Source organism: Sabethes cyaneus, chromosome 3 (assembly GCF_943734655.1).
Source record: "Sabethes cyaneus chromosome 3, idSabCyanKW18_F2, whole genome shotgun sequence".
Lineage (NCBI taxonomy): Eukaryota > Metazoa > Arthropoda > Insecta > Diptera > Culicidae > Sabethes > Sabethes cyaneus.
The window spans coordinates 229400937-229418579 of record NC_071355.1 but is presented as its reverse complement, the minus strand read 5'-3'; the positions used below and the strand labels follow the sequence as shown (position 1 = coordinate 229418579).

General features: G+C 38.1%; 2 protein-coding genes across 6 annotated transcripts in view; both read right to left on the bottom strand.

Annotated features, from left to right (window-relative positions):
- The window catches only part of LOC128743903 (transient receptor potential-gamma protein), a 137691-nt gene that overhangs the window by 45917 nt on the left and 74131 nt on the right, over positions 1–17643 (bottom strand). The window lies entirely within an intron of this gene.
- On the bottom strand, positions 6765–7316 carry LOC128740847 (uncharacterized). The gene is made up of 2 exons (XM_053836415.1): positions 7213–7316; positions 6765–7143 (listed from the first exon to the last, which is right to left on the bottom strand). Exons 1-2 carry the CDS (start codon positions 7314–7316, stop codon positions 6765–6767), a joined length of 483 nt encoding a protein of 160 aa, XP_053692390.1.

The window sequence follows — 17643 nt, the reverse complement described above, 5'->3', positions numbered from 1 at the left end:
CTTCAGCAATATTGTAAATATTAACTACCTCTACAAGTGTCCCATACATATCTTTTTCAAATTCTACTTTGCTGAAACGGTGTAGTCAATAGAGAAAACCGATGCAAGAAGAGCGCACCAAGCCTGGATTGAAGAACGCCTACTTGAAACCGACATTCCTGGAAAATTATAATCCATTTAGCACTGAATACATAACAGTCCATTGTTACCAAAATAAAGTAGAAAGGTATAGCACAAACTGCGAAAAAAGACAGTTTATCTTCAGAGTTCAAAAAATCCATGGGATGCTCACAAATACGCAAGTCATCCCGAAGGTAGAAGGGTCGACAAACGAAAATAATCCCAAATGCTAAATTAACCTGAAATGCACGTTTAGATTCAATAACCGGCTATTACCATAAACAAAACCATTACCATAACCATAAGCATTTTTGTATCATAAAATAGCTAAGTCACTCCATTTTACTATTTTGAAATTTTCCTTTTTTTTAACAAAAAATCTGTTTAAAGAAATATATTGCACAGCTTTCCGACACCAAGTTGTGAATTGGTTACGTCCAGAATAATACCTAATAAAGCTAGAAATTAAAACTTATCATTTGGTGTTTTGCTATCAAACTCTATTATTATACAAATATCATTTCCTAATTAATATCAAATAACGTCCAGCGCAACCATTAGGAACCACTGGGTCTCCCCATTACCGCGAAAAACGTGCCACTTGAGTCATTCCACTGATAGCTGAGCTATCATTAGGGGATACGTGCCTTCCTCGACAGCAGCAGCGATATGTCGGACTTTTGTAACAAACCCGACACGAACGTATTTTCCAGCGGCAAAACCGGAGGAGCCACCGGCACACGCAAATCGCATCCTGAATAGCAATGCCCTCATTATCGCCATCAGCATTATTTTGGCGGTTGCTGCTTGGTGGTGGCTGTGCTGGTTGCCAACAGGAAAATAGTCACTTGTGATACTGCTCAATTTGTACACGTTCCCCACGGAATGCCGTACTGAGAAAGGAAATGAGAAAAATTCACTGTGCTCGGTGAAGATTCCAAAAACCACCCACCGTCTCCGTTGGATGTCACTTTAATAAAGCTTCCTTTTCGGTGCCCGGTGCGATTTGCTACCGGATGTACTACTACAAAGTAAAGATAGGTCGATGTTTGCTACACCAATTTCCGACATTAATTATGCAACGTTTGCTGGGATGTGTTTCTTCTAGTTCTGCTAGGAAATCACCGGTAAACCAAAGTAAGCCATGGGATTTAACTTCGAAAATTGCATGCATCAAAGATGACTCTAACAGTAAAACAGAAGTTTTGGTGGCACCGTCTCCCGCAGGTCAATCGAAACAACCGAGTAGATCAAGAGTATTATTTCAATTAAAGATGTTTTCACATTTGCATTTTCCTTCAGTGCATCATCAAAAATTGAAGATTTTTTCAAAACTTTTCACTAGCTAGTACCGAACACAGTTCAATTGGAGTGCAACTGCTTTGAGCATTCTATGGGAGGAAGCGTCAATTCAAAAAACAGGAATAGGTAAGAACATATGAATGGTAAGAGGGCAACTTTTGCAATCAAGCCACAACGCCATTTCAGATTCCTGTCAGCGAACAAGCAAGCGGAAAATTCACAAGATCGACCCACTACCCGGGGTGCAGACAAAACGAGCAAACTTTATCATGCTCCATATTTTACTATGCATGTATGTAAAATTGAGAGAAGTTTATCGCAACGATCTTTTCCCATATCGTCCCGCGTACCATCAGCCATCCATCCGCGGCTACTCGTTGCCCATTTCACGCCAGAGTAACTCCAACTGAGCCCCCGCCAGACTATTTCGGTCTATTTGACGCGCTCGAGTGAGCAATCGAGCTACCGGTCCTGTCTGGGGGCCGTCGTTTCGAGCACGGATTGGCACCTACAAGTAGCGAAACTGGCAGCCAAGGCGACAGAATCATATCACCAGTGCTTTCCAGTCCAGGATAGGAGCAGTTGTTATGTTGGACGTGAAAGCTCATTGAATATAAATAATACCGTTTTATTATGAATCGCATCTTCGCTGTACGTAACGATTTAGGCGGCAGTCTCCTTGCCCGATGGCGCGACGGCAATATAGACCTACGGCGAATGAAGATTCCGATGAAAAGAGGGACATAGAGCACTTCTTCGAGCAAATACTATTTCACTGCTCATTTGCACACTAATGGGGCAAAATTGTGTTGATATTTCATTATTCAGTTCGGCTCACTTATGGCACGGGTGGATGGCACGCAGGCCAAATAAGTCGTATGTGCATAATAAGTAGCGAAGATGGATTAACATTTCTCTGTGGATTATTGTGAAGCGAGCAATTTGTTCCAAGTGGCGACGGTGTGCCGCATTAATTGAGTCTATCTCGTGGCACCTTTATCGTTTCTAAATCTGAATCGACTGCTTTTGATGCCACACACAATTAGTGAAAGTGAGTATATATTTTCAATCTAATGCGTAATCAATTCACAGTATGAACTTTAATGTTCCGTAATGTAAAGTTGCTTACTAATGGCTCAATAGGTACGTAAAACATACTTCTGCCAGTACGTTTTATTGACGATCCGTTTTCAAAGCAGTCGTTGATGATTGATCTGAAACGGCTGTGTCGCACACGAAGTTATAATTAGTTTGTCAAGTTTATCATAGTCAGTGTTTATCAAATTGAACTGCTAAGCTGTGAATACCAATCAAAACATAATCCTTTACCTTTAGGCCAAAGTAACTGATTTCCTAGAAGAGAATCAAACACAGACATCACAAATTATGGCTCTAAATGTAATTGTTGTCTCCTTTCCCCTGCCAAGTTTGTGATTCGAAGTTCGCAAAAAGTTTTTAAAAATTTACGCTATATTATACCACTGGGGGGTAATTTGGATAACTGGAGAATTACCTTTTTTGATCTCCTTGCATGGCTGCCCTCATCAGAAGTTCAGAAGTATTGCTGAAAGCAGCATCTCGAGCGGGGATGCTTTAAATTAATTACAAGAGTTTGACCCAGTTTACTCAATAAAGGTACAAATCACATCCTCACAGTGTGAAAAACATATAACTCACTTATAATTCTCCCTAAAATATTAATATGAAGGAAACACCTCAAACTACTTTTGTAACTGCGTTAAATTAAGCATATCTAATTATCCCGTGCGTTCGCCAGATGATCTTTTACTAGCAGCTATCTCTTTGCATGTATGGTGGTGAGGTGATGATGAGTTTCGAATATAACCAATGCTCAATTAACGAATAACACTATCGGTAAGATCCGATTGTATATATTTGTTTTTAAACCATTGGTAAACTGGTCACACAGCTGGATGCCTGAGCGGATGTGATGCGAATTTTTTTTAGAGTCAACCAGACTAACGTATTAAATGAAAGAATTCCACCAAATTGCTCGAAAAACATTTGGCAGATTAACGCATTTTGACACTATTATTATAATTTTACCCTTTTAAGCGCTAGTCTACACAACTGTATAGGTAAGAGTTTTTACTAAAAAATATTAAAATCGTTCATGTGATCTACACGCTATATAAGTTGACCAGCAGCGCAAGCTTAATAGTTGCACTGCATATTACAACAGTTAAACACGTTGTTAGATAAGTTATTGTTTCATAGAAATGATTTTCCGAAAAATTCTCAAAAACAAGCCGTGTTTAAAGGGTTAATATTACTTATCTCACGATAATTTTTTGTCCCATATTCTTCCGTGTATTAATGACAAAACCCAAGACGTTCAAACACAGAACGTAAAAATGAACGTAACTTTTCTCTAACGCATATCAAACACATACAGTAAATAATAAAACCAACATAAATGTATGTAACTTAAATTCTGTCCCAGAAAGTATGGACGTAGTCCGAATCCGCTGCCATTTCGCATTCCTTTGTATTTAACAGTTCATTAATTTTTATGGGCTTTCAACAGAACAACGTCGAATTGTGTACAAATGGTGCACAGAACCCCAATTATTACTAAGAAAAATAGAAGGCGTAAATGAGAAAACCATGCAGCTACAGCGATCAAGAAGTTCAGTGAGGATTATGATAACTCGTTTGAGGATAAACCAAAAACGGATCGAAAAAAGGTCCTGCCTGCCCTCGTTTGGATAATCTTATAACGATGGTTCTTGCGCGATACGGAATGTGGCCAGCAGGTTGGCACGTCAAAATTAAATAGTCACGGCGTAAGAGAACGTTTGAATTTGCGAAGCGGAAGCAGCCAAAGCGAACTCAAAAACGAGAAACAACGATCAGGCTCAAAGTACGAAAGCTGTACGATACGATGCTTGCTGGGAATTCGAAGTGCATAATAATGGACGACGTAATATACGTAAAGTTTCACTATAAACCACCACGGTCAACGATGAAAATTATTGCTGCTGTCTTCAAATACGACTGAAGATCGAGACTGACTAGGTTATCTTAGATTTGGAACATGACTAGAAATTAGAGTTGAAATTGGATTTGAAATCGAACTTGTTATAGGATATTAAATAAGACTTAAAATTGGGCAAATTTGAATATGAAGTTTTACATCAATCCGAACATGGACACGAAACTAGAAACAAAGTTCAAGTTGAAAAACATTTTTCGATATATTCACTCACATTTTTTTACCTCTTTTCTGTTCCGTTTTTTAACTTTTCCAGTCTCGTTTTTTAACATTTTGTTCCGTTTTTCTCCTCTTCTGTACCGTTTTCTTTGTTTTTATTTTACTTCGTTCTCCTTTTTTTCTGTTCCGTGTTTCCTGTTTCATTGTTCCGTTTTTCTACGTTTACTTTTTCATTTTTTCTTATTATCAGCCCGGTTTTATTATGTTCTTTCTGTTTTCTGTCTTCTCACTTCTCTTTTTCGCTTTTTTCATTTCCAGTTTTCGTCTTTTTCTAGCTCTTTTTATCCCCTTTCCTTCTCGTTTTTCGCCTTCTGTTCCGTTTTTCCTCATTTTGATACCCTGTTTTTCCATCTTTTTTGTCACGTTTACTCAGTTTATGGTTCCCCTTTTCCCTTTTCTCTCCGGTTTTCTTTTTTTGTATCCCGTTTTTCGTCTTTCTCCCTTCCGTTTTACCTTTTCTTTAGTCTGTCTTTTCTGTTTTTTCTTTTTATTTTATTTTCCATTTACTCGTATATGACTCGCGGCATATGACTACAGCATTTAACTTATGATGGCATTCAAGACCAAAATTGGTCAGGCCTAGACTGTTATCTACACAATCAGTGCGATAGAAACAAGCAAGACGTTGCCGACAGTCGGTGCCGCAAGTCTCGTGATTAAAACCACCACCGAGTGTGTTTTTTGCCTCTATCTATGTATGATAGAATTGAGAGAATGAAACAAAATTACGTATTAGACTGGTTAATATAACCGGCGGCAGTAAAAGAAAGCAAAGCAAAGCCTTGGTGCTACATTCCGTTATCGAAACTTGACCTTCCGTTTTTATACGACAGACTTCGCAGCCAGCTGTTAGAGTACAGGACAATTGCAGGGCCAGTTGCTACGATTCTATTGACTCTAACAGCCTCTCCCAACCGAGATTCGAACATACGACGACTGGCTTATTAGGCCAGCGTCATACCCGTCATTATGCGCATGTCAAACAACGTAAATTTGCAATAAATTACATTACATTAATAAATTCGCATTATTCACAACAATTTGTTTAGCAATCATTAAACATAGTAATAGAGTAAACAACTCGGTTCACTCGTCGCGTTGCAAGTATTCAACTTGATTCAACATCCATCACGAGTGATTGCATTTTGCATGCTGCATATGCATACAGATTTTTCAGTTTCCAATTGGTTGCACGTGTCGAATAAAAACAAAGTAAAAAAACGAACGCAAGTATCCGTTATTGTGATGTCAACTAGTAATCAGCTTAACACCCATTTTAATATCGACTCCCCGGATTCTGCTGCTTCGCTTGCCATAAAAATGTTATTCGATATTTTCCGCATGATCTGACAGCCAATGTACTGGCTGACAATGAAGTGCAGTGGTATTTCGGGAGGAATGAAAAACAGGAGTCTATTTTTTATCAGATTTCACGGTTCGATTTTCGTGTCCAAATTGAATCGATGTTAAAACTACAAACATTATTTGATTTGATATCGGATTGTTCGGCGATTTAGTGCCATCTCTACTGCTCAATTTTGGTTCCAACCGAAGCAACATAATAAAATTGTTTAGAGGCACAACAAAACTCATACCTACATATCAAATGTTTATCATAAACTGAACCAAATGACCTTTGTTAAAAGTTTGTTTACTTCTACGAATCGAGTGAAAAAATATATTTTTGAAGTTTTCATCTCCAGTAAATATCCCCGGAAGTAACGAGTAAAGATAACACCAAAAAGTATTTCTCAAATGATTTCCCCATTATCCCATGTTCGCTCCTTCGGACTGTTGTTATCAAGCAGAGGACAAACCCACCAAAGCGGAGCGACAGTAATGACGCTGAGTTGTCGGCGAACGTGATTGATTACGTCTAATTTGCTTTGTCATACAAGATTCAACCTAATGGAACTTTTCACGAACTTTTCACGAGAAAAAAAAACAGGCTAAACAATTGATTGTTGTGGTAAACTTTTCAGAAAACATCCTCATAGATTCGATGTGGACGCTGAAAAGTAATGGGTAATAAGCTAGTAAACAGTTTTACAAGCCTTATGTTCGGTTTCGGTATTTATCAATTTTGATAGCGTTAAAAGTTCAAGCATCAATCTGTGGTATCGATTGCAGGATCTAACGGATCATCAAACGCTTCTGCTATCTTTTCAAAAAACACTTCGAAAGCTTCCGGTAGACTGCTGGCGGCTTGTCGTTCTAGAACATCCATGAAATAGTTCATGATGACTTTACCGAACAACTTTATATCCTCCCCGGTGACGGATCGAGCCTTGTGGTTTTTAGCCATCTTCGTGAGTAAACATAGAAACATTTTCGGACAGCCAAGCCCATATTCGATCAATGATCCCAGACCGTTGATGACATTCATAGAGTGGGCGAATAGTGCTTGATTTTCCGACAGATTTGCCGTGCTGGAATCGGTGCTGAAATCGAAGTACGGCAGAAAGTGCGGATGCTCTTTGAAGAAGCTGAAATTGATTGTTGTGTAACTATTAAACTATTCCAATATCGATGCGGGTATATCCAGGTTTTCTTACAGCAATAAAATGTTTCGACAGTGAAGATCCAAGTCCTGCTTAATAAGGCTCCAAGCCGACAATAAAGTAATTTTTTGCTTTCCCGAGAGGCCGGTTTCGTCCATAGCTGAATTTGTTTTTAGGTTGCTTAGATTTTATTTTCGTTTGATTTTTTAACGTGTAGGTAGCATTTCGTCCTACTCATTTTGATCTATTTTGATGTGACTTGGATTGGATGATTTTATTAATTCAAATTTTTCTTTAACCCTTTATAAGGCCGTGGCAATAAAATTGCCACCAACGAAAAATATTTGTTTTGCGTCTATAATGACATCAATATAATTATAGAAGCAAAATAAAAATTTGTTGTTGGTGGCAATATAGTTGCCACTGCCTTATAAAGGGATACTTGATTTCCTTGATTGGTATTTTATCAGTTACGGTGTCGTCATTTCACTACATTAACAGCGAGTTATTCTATGTTAGTCATGACAAATAAACTAATAGGAAGAAAAGTGTCATTCCCCTGGCTGGCGAGCCCAAGCGTTTGACAAACTATTGCGTGAATGACTAAACTTTTCAACTTCATGACCCAGATATACACAGGTGTCGGTTTAAGTTTGACCTCCCCATAAATCAAGACATTACCTGTAACATCAGCGGATAATTAATTGCTAAAAAGCAGACTTTCCTTCTTATTCCCATTTCTCGGGCCATTTTCTTCAAACAACAAGATAATTTCAAACAACAGCCGAACGATTTAATGATAACGACGCAAATCCAAAATAGCCGCAGGAAATTCGAAACCTTACCATGAAAACATTTTCTTTTATTTTCCACTTCGTCCGGGCGCGTGCTCTTCATCCCCCCTCGGGGGCATCGTGCGGGGGTTTGGCTTCAATTAGTACCGATTAGCATAATTGCTCTGCCTCGAGGGTGATCTTTGAATACAACTATCCAATTACCGACCAGGCAGGCATTCCGAACGTTGCGCATTGGATGAGAAAGATTACGACTGGACTGGCACGATGATATTGGCAGAGAGGCGTCGCCCACGTGTTCATTTGCAATAAACAGCTCGTCCAAAGAGTGGTGTGCTCCTCGGGTACGACAAGGGACATCACATCAAGCCATCATCAGGCCCGGTCCTTTTTATCTACCCTACTCACTAGCAAGAGGCACCTAAGCGGCGTGATGAATGATAACACAGCGAACGGCATAACTTTGGCACACCAATTAGTGAAAATTAAAACATAAAAACAAATAGCGTCATCTGACTCTTTCCCTCTTGGCCACTTTCCATACGATTTGATCCTCAAGTGATAGAATCGGTGTAGGTACTTGTTGAGCATAGGTACTGGCCAACAATTAGCTCTATGCAGATAAAACAGGTGAGAAAGTCTCGATGCCTGTTTGCACTTCGGCTACGATGGCTTGATAGATGCAGTATCGGCGTCCCATGTTGGACCGCTTGTTTATACAAATTGGCCGCAGGAGATGAATAAATATTGTTTCGGATTGAATTACGCCCGTGAACACGTACAGGGTGTCACGCCGAAGAGCGACCAAATAGAGCGTAAATTATGACGATCGATTTGCTGTGTAGTTTTAGGTACCCGATATAAATCGAAATCACCTCGCCCGCCCGTGTGGGGATACAAACAATAATTATCGAATCGCGACAAGCTGTTCATTTTGTTCAAAATTTAAAATTAAGTATATGATAAGCTGTAAGAAATATAATTCACAATTGTAAGACAATGCAGAATATGTTCTTTGTCACAATTCTTGGCTGTTATAGAAACTTGAAGAATCCCATTCCACCCAGTGGAAACAGTGACACATTGCAGAATGCAAAATGGCTGAATAAATAAACAGCAAAACTATCCAGCAATGGAATTGTTTTAATTTACAAATGGCTTTTGCATCTTTCACTTCGGTGACTGCGAAGATGACACCCACAAATCCATAATGGCAACATGCATGTGGCACATGGCGACAAGCAGCGCTGTCACATCATGACACAGAAGGCACTTGGTGTTGATTACACTTGAGAAATGCCTAACAAACTAACCGCACTCATTGCTTGCACTTCTCGAGTTGCGTCATAGGTTTTGTTTCGTTTTATGTATATAGATCTTAAAAAGGTCTTCAGGAAAGGGCTCCTATTCTTACGTGGATGTGTGCGGTGCATTGTGGTTCAGAATAGAAATTTAGATATTGATTTTTTCTTGAAACTACGATAGCCTTATAGATGTATTTATTTAAATTTTTAATTCATGTTTCGTTTGTATCACCTATCACCTGAGACAACTTGGATTTTTGGCTGAAATTAAAGCCATATCAAAATTTCCAGAATTCATTGAATAATAATGGGTAACAAAATTTTGTACAGCAATGGATTTCTAAGAAGAGTCGAAAATACTATGTTCTAGTTTATGGAAAAAAATTAAAATATTTTTTTCTTATTCACTGATGTTAACTTTTTCAATTGTTAAAATTTCACGAACAGAGATACGAACTTTTCGATAAATACATTTTCAGGAAAATCGAGTATTAAGATCTAAAGTCAGAAACAGAAAACCGCCTATAATGCTTAAGAAAAAATTAGGGTTTTATTGTACACTTGTAATGGTTTTGATGACCAAAATTTGTCAAAAAAACGCAATAGCAGTGCAATTAAACTCACATTATTAGTTGAGATGATTTTTTTACCTCAAGGGACATGTATTCCAAATTATATGTAGAACCATACAGACGTTCCGGAGTTATGGTGGTGCATTATGCCTCCCCCTTTCCTACTCCGTCATTTGTATGTTTATGTTATATGCGGAAATCCTCATCATGAAGGAGAATCAAAGCCTTTTTTCCTTATTTGGAGGATCTTTCAGCCCTCACCCCACTCTTGTCTCCACATAATACATGAGAAACAAAGCCATTTTCCTTACTTTGACTTCCCCCACCTTTGGCGTGTCCAACCATAAGGAAAAACCAAATAATCGTAGGGTGGCGGCTTACATCACGAATTTTTTTTACACTAAATATAATAGAGAAGATTGGACACGTGCCACATGCAGGGCACTCCAGTGGACTTTAAATTTGACTTAAAATTAGACATCCAATTGAAACTAGAATTGATATTGGGCTCAACACCAGCCTAAACTTCGACTTGAAACTAGTACATACGAAATTCAACATGAAATTGGACTTAAATTTGGACCAGTTTGTACTTGATGCTTGCCCTCAAATTTAATTTTAAATTCGGATTAAAAACAGACATAAAAGGATTTGAATTGAACTTGAAATGGCAGCTAAATTTTTCTTGAAATTAAACGTAAAATCGGACAAAAAATTAAATCTGAAATTTTTACTTGAGCCTGGACATGAGAATTAGACTGCAAATTGGTACGCGACATTAGGCATACGGACTACAGGCACAATAAACGTTAGGCATAATAAAAATAGGCATAACGGAAGTTAGGCGTAATTTAAGAAGCTTCGCTTTCCTATGAATACGCATCCGAGCCAACCATCTCTCCGTCACAAAGCAATTAGAATATGGGCCTCCCATTTAGCAAAAAGTAGTTTGGCATAATACTGATTGACATAATCATGTGCGACCATTTGGTAAAATTCCTTAAAAATTATTTTATGACATATCATAGATGATTCAGGGCAAGAAAATGATAAGTCGCTTAGAACACTCATGCACCTTATTCGTGCTAATTTTGTTCATTGCGTCGCTTATTGTACCGATCACGTGCCACAGAGTGCAACAAATTGTGCATTGTATCGCAATTATGATCAACGAGATGAACTGTGTAAGTTAGATGCCTAGCACAATGTTCTCAGCGACTTTCCCCTTGGGGCAAGATGACTGAAGGCCGCGAGTACTGCCGGCGATCCGCCCCTGGAAGCGCCAGCTACTGCGGGGGAGGGAGGGAGGTAGGTAGGTCTGCCGACTCAAGGTAGTTTTCCCTTGTCCTGGCATCGAGGCACTTTTTATGCTTTGCTTTTTTAAATGAAGTCGGTTGTAACTATTGCAAGCTAACGGCAGATAGTAGGTATAAAACATGTGTAATATCCATTATGCCTATCATTCATTATGGTTAACGTTCATTATGCCTAATGGACTATATCCCTTAAAATAGGACTTAAAATTGCGTACTAAATTGAAATCAACCTTGGACTTAAAATTGAACTGAAAATTTCACTTGAAATTGGACAGGTAATTGGACTTTAAACTGGCATGGAATTCGACATGAAATTGGATTTATATTTGGATCACTTTAGACTGGAAGCTTTAGCTTCAAAACGAACTGAAAGATGAAAAACTTCGAATTGGATTGGAAATTAGATATGAAATTGGACTAGAATTTGGACTTTAAACAGGCATAAACCGTTAATTCAAATTAAACTCGATGTTTAGAACTTAAATTGGACTTAATTTTGATACAATTCAGACCTGTAGCTTTAGGTCAAAGTAAACTTAAAGTTGGACTTTAAATTGAATTTAAAATTATGTTTGAAATTTCACTTAAATTTGGACTTAAAACTGGACTTAAATTTAAACTTAAAACTTTTCTTGCAATTGGCGTGAAATTCGACTTAAGTTGGGACCAATTTAGACTAGATGCTTTACTTTAAATTGAACTTAATTTGAACTTAAAATTTAATGTGAAACAGGACATGAAATAGGACTTGAAATTAAACATGACACTGAACTTGATGTAGGACCAGGAATTGGATTTGAAATTAGACATGAAATGGAACTTGAAATAGAACTTGTGTTGAACTTGAAATTGATAAAAATTAGACTTGAAACTAAACGTGATATTGGATTTTTATTAAGGTTGAAATTTTGTTTGAAATTGGCATAAAATTGGACCAAATATAGGAATATAGATGCTTTATACCAAATTGAACCTGAAATTGCACATCAAATTGGACTTAAATAAAAGTTAAAATTTTATTTGAAATTGATATACAAATAAAATTTAAGTTTGGACCAATTTTGACTAGATGCTTTACTTTAAGTTGAGCTGGAAGATAAACTATGAATTGAACTAAAATTGAACTTGAAATTAAACATGAATTTGGATTTTGTATTGGGCAAAATTTGGTTAAAACTCGGGATACGACTGCTGATACTGTACATATTTTGCTACCTGCTACCAATAATTAATGTATTCTCTGTGACAAATAACGATGTTCTTCCTGCCATTTTTTTGGTTAGAAAACTTCTCAAAATCTGAGCTTGTACACTTTAAGGGCTAATAGGAAAAAACTTCGTACTAGACCTTGGGAATTTTCCATTTAATTTTATACAGACGGTGACGCATGTGCACCGCCCTAACCTGGACACGCCTGCGGATCACTCAATGGTAATTCCCTTATGTCAATAAATATGCAGGCAAATTTCAATGAAGAATAGTCCACGTGTTCCAGATTTACGGTGATGCATAGAAGTATCACACATCACTATTCAATTTCGACTAAACAGTGGTACAATGACAATGGCGTCACGGTGGTATGCAAGCAATAAAATACGACCAAATAAGGATCTCAAACGAAAATAGTAAATTAGTTGGAAGAAAAAACAGTTGGTGTAAAGTAAGGATGGACCGTATTCGGAGGAAATATAGAGCAATGTGCTATGATAAAAAGTAATTGTTTGTGCTAGTAACTTTTATTTATTGCAAAAGATTAGTTATGCTACTCAGCCGTAAAATTGAGCTATATGTAAATTACAGAAAGTTAATATATAAAAGTCATCATCACATCATTGAAACCAATTTCCCTTAGCCACCAACCATTCAAGCTCAACTCACATGAGCAACCAATCACTGTCGACGAATCGAAACGTCGAACTGATGTATCAATCAAAATATAAATTTACATGATAACTAAAATTACTCAACAATCTAATATGAGTGAACGTTTGAAGCGTTGGGTGTTTTACAGATGGTACAATTTCAACTTCATGTGGGTAACACGTTATTCAGTTTCCGTTCGTTGGTTGCTTGAGTACGTGTTCAAAATCACCAAAGAAAATCAAACCGTTGCAACCGATTGCACGTCGAGAACGAGAACAATAGGTACTGCGCTGCTCGGATGCAATCATACTTGTCCATCACGAGCGGGAAATAGTTCCGATTGAATCCTTTAATAAAAGAAAATTGCATAGAACAATTCCCGTGGAAATGACGAAAGGAAAACTATTTTACTATTTTCTTTGCTTGATTGAATTCTGTAACTAATACAAATCAACAGAATCGATTTTGAAGCGATTTCTACCTCTCGACAGGACTTAATTATACAAGGCTAGTGGAACGACAACCACCAGGTTGTCAGCAGATGACGGTACTACTGGGTAATTCCTCGACTGAATGACAAATCGTGTCAAGAACACCAACCGGTTAAGAGTGGAAAGCAAAATCTATTTACGCCTTATTATACTTGAGGATAGACCTTTCACCGAGTTTCATTAATAATTTATTACATTTTAAGTTAATCAGTCCCTATAACATTTACTGAATCTGTTTAAAATACTTCATTTGAAGAATTTGTAAGCTTAAACATATTATTAATTATATCTATTTGTAACTAACATGCATTATAACACCACATCTAGGCTGGGACACGTGATCCCCCCTTCTCTAAAAAAATTAATATAGAGCAAAATAATTCCTCAATGTGTAACCTGAATGTGTAACTTAAATTTTAGGTTCAATTCCTTATTCAATTTGTAATAAAACTACATACAGTAAAGTACATTGATACAAGATGTGCGTGCAATTTCATGACTAGTTTCATGCCAATTTCTAGTAAAATTTTAAATTCTTCTTCAGCTCCAATATTAAGTCCAGTTGCAAGTATAATTTAACATGCAACTTCAGGTCCATTGTAAATCTAATTTCATATGCCATAATAAGTTCTATTTGGTCGGTGTTAAGTCAGAACGAACCAAGTGACGAAACTCTGATTTCGAGAAAAACTGATGGTTTATACTTATCAAAAGCGGCAAATGTCCTATATTTTGGTCGTGCTTCTCGAGATAAATTTTTTGACAATAAAACTGTCAAAACTAATACGCTGTTGATTTAAGCAAAAAATTGTATAAACACTATATTCCCACCCAAAATTAGCACTTCCCCACAATAAAGTAAGTTTTCAATTTCGACACGGCATTCATCAACTCGGTTGAAAACGCTTAAAACGATTCTCGCCGCAAACTAGCACATTGCTTATGCCACCACCCACTGACTGTTTACGCCAACTTTGATGGGTGAACGTGCATAATTGCAGCTCGTACACAAGCCAAATATAATTCTATTTTGAAATAATAATAAAACGGAACAACACCAAACTGCTGCGTCATAGTTTTGTTACCGCTGCTACATTCGTACCAAGCGTTGCTGGCCATAACAACGAATAAATCTCCAATTTGCTCTGCTACCTAATTGTAGGCGAAAGTACACACTTCAAAATGTGCCAAACAGTTTCAACCACCCAAGTTACGTTAAAAAACAACACTTCCCGGTAACCCTGAAGTCGAGAGAAAACTCAATTAGATAGCCAATTAATGTTGTTTCAATTCTCTTCGTCTTCTGCATAATAAAGACTTGAACCGGGATTTGCTTCGAACAGCAAGAAACAGGACCTCACTCACCTTGCCTCCTGTTTCGACTGAAACCGTCAATTCAATTTTCTCTTGCCCTCACCCCGTTGTCGGTCGGTGGGAAAACAAACCAGAAGAAACAATTTCTTCAACAATTGTTACAGGTCGTAATTTATATGCAGTAGCATTCACAGCCAACTACGATTTCTGTTCTATTGTGCCTTAACAAGCGACCTGGAAAGTTTACCGCAAAGCAAACGATTTACCTTTGTTGTAGCTACCATGACAAAGGTATACAAATTGGTTAAAAAGCTCCTGTCGATCCACAACCCGGAGGAGCGATTAACAAAAATCATTCAGCAAATTTAACAATATCTGTCCATAATGGAGTAACTGACACCCCGTATGGTCACATATAAGTTGTTTATATATGTTTAATTTAAATGATTTGCGATTTAATGTATTTATTAAGTTGAGTGAGAGCAAATTTAAATATGATTTTATCATTGATTTGGGAAAGTTATAAAAAGGAATGCGCTCTCGATTGTTACGATGGTTTCTTTCACTGTTAGGTAGATGAAATCAGGTTTTTGTTCAACTTATTGAATTAGTGGCCAGAACAAGACCAGTGCAGTATATCATCATCATCATCATCATCATCGTCGTCCTCTTCCTCCTACTCATCATCATCATCATGATAGACATCATCAGTTGAAATTTAAATTAATTTTCGACTTTTGAGTTTTGCTTTGCTGGAATGTCATTTAATTGGGTGCCGCTCGGTGGTGGTCTCGGTGTGCATGAAACAACAACAGCAGCAAATAAGCACTGTACTGCACTGAGGAAGCAGGGAAAAACACATTTCGACCATGTGATTGTGGCTGTGGGGTACGAGGAGGTACGATGTTTAAGCGGCTGTAGTCGTGGGAAAACCCCCTAACCGCTCTCTTTCAGTACACACTGTAATTGTTTTACAATTCCACTCGTGATGAGCGTTGCTGCAAACCATCCTGCATAAAACGAACGGTAAACCGAATAGCGACTGATTTGCGAGTGAAGCTTGATGTGGAAAATCCTGTTTGATAACGTTTAATTGAATTAGAACCCCCAGTGAAGTGGTTTTTGAATAGCAAAAATTAACGCTTGTATTGAAAATCATTGTTCGAATGTTAAATTAAATCTGTATAGAAATTCTAGTCCAACTTTCAATTATATCTACTGCGAAATTACCGTACAGAAAATCGACCAACCATTGCGAAACCAATTCATCTCGTTCGTGAGTGTCTTCCAGAATAAACCTCTAGTTTATTGCGAAGAAAGGAGAAAATACTCGATCGTAAACTTAGGTGGCCATTATAAAATATTTACACCAACAACGCAGCGCCGCCAAATGACTTAACCGTTGCTCATGCATATTTTACTGCAATCATGCGAATAACAGACATAAAATGGCGCGACTGCTAGCGAATCAAGCAAATTGCTCAAAGCGAAATATCAAGCCAATCGTTTGTAGGTATTAGGTCTTACTTATTCTCGACGAGCGACCACAATGCCGGGTGTTTTTCATTTCGGAAGAGTAAGCGTGAGCAGCCGCCTTCCATTAGCCTCGGTTGATTAAAGTATAAAACAAGACCACGTTCTCGTCTTGCTTCCGCAATTTAGTCGTATCAACCACAGACGCAGTGTAGACAGACTCTATGAATCCAGGGGAATGTCCAAAAATGTTTGATATTGACTTTGTTAATTGTAGAACTATGACTTTAAAACTATTGAAGCTAAGCAAAGAAAGGACAAAGTTGCCGTCAAACTCTATTTCTGAAAAAAATAAGATATTCGCAATCATAAGCTTCATAAAATATTTTGGTAATGCACCTCACCAGGTAAAATAACGATGCGATTGCCGCTTTCCCATCTCCTCGAACTCTAGCCAAACGTGCATCGTCCCGCCAGCGAACATCCATCGATTGCGGGATCTGCCGCGAAGTCTACGAAGCTACTTTTTCATCGGGCATCCTAGCCATGTGTCCAGCCCACCGCAGCCTGCCACATTATACCACTTTCACTATATCAGCATATTTGTATACTTGATACCGCTTGTAGTTCACGCGTTTGTGCCACACTTAATTTTTCATTTTCCCGTCAAGTTTTGTAAGCAGAACTTTGCGCTCAAAACCTCCAAGCTCTCGTCGATTAGCATCCTTTAGCGTTCATGTACGTAAATGGACACCGAAAGTATCAGTGTTCTATAGAGCACTGGTTTTGTGAGAATTTGCAAAGTACGGGACTTCAGCTGGTTACGTCATCCGTAGAAAACCCGATTGGTGGCTGCAATTCGTCGTTTTACTTCGTGGCTTACAACATTGTCACATGTCACGAGCGTACCAAAATATATTCATTCCTCCGCTACTAGGTGTTTCCATCCATCTTGGTGGGGCCGCCCTACCGTAGTCTCCCAGCTTTCGCCAGGTGTACGATCGGAATCTCTCCAAGCAGTGTCTGAAACTCGTGGCTTATACACTTACGCCACTCTTCGCTATCCGTCTGTACTCCACCAAAAATAGTCCGCAGCACATTTCGTTCAATTACGGCAAGTGCACGTATGACTTCCGTAAGCAAAGTTATTAAGTCCGTAGAGCACTACCGGATGGTTTGGGGTTTTATACATCGTCGGTTTTGTACGGTGGCGTATGCTCCATGACCAAAGTGTCTTGCGGAAGAAAAAGTAGGCTCGATTTCCTGCTTGAATGCGTCGTTGAATCTCCTTACTCATATTTTTGTTGGCAGTGTCCAGAGAACCCAAATAAACGAACTCAACAACCAATTCCAGTTCA

Excerpts from the sequence above, each read along its gene's own strand:
- LOC128740847 (XM_053836415.1), bottom strand. The coding sequence starts at position 7,316 with ATGGACGAAACCGGCCTCTCGGGAAAGCAAAAAATTACTTTATTGTCG. Across the intron at positions 7,144-7,212 it reads TGTCGAAACATTTTATTGCT|CTTCTTCAAAGAGCATCCGC; the intron begins GTAAGAAAACCT and ends AATCAATTTCAG.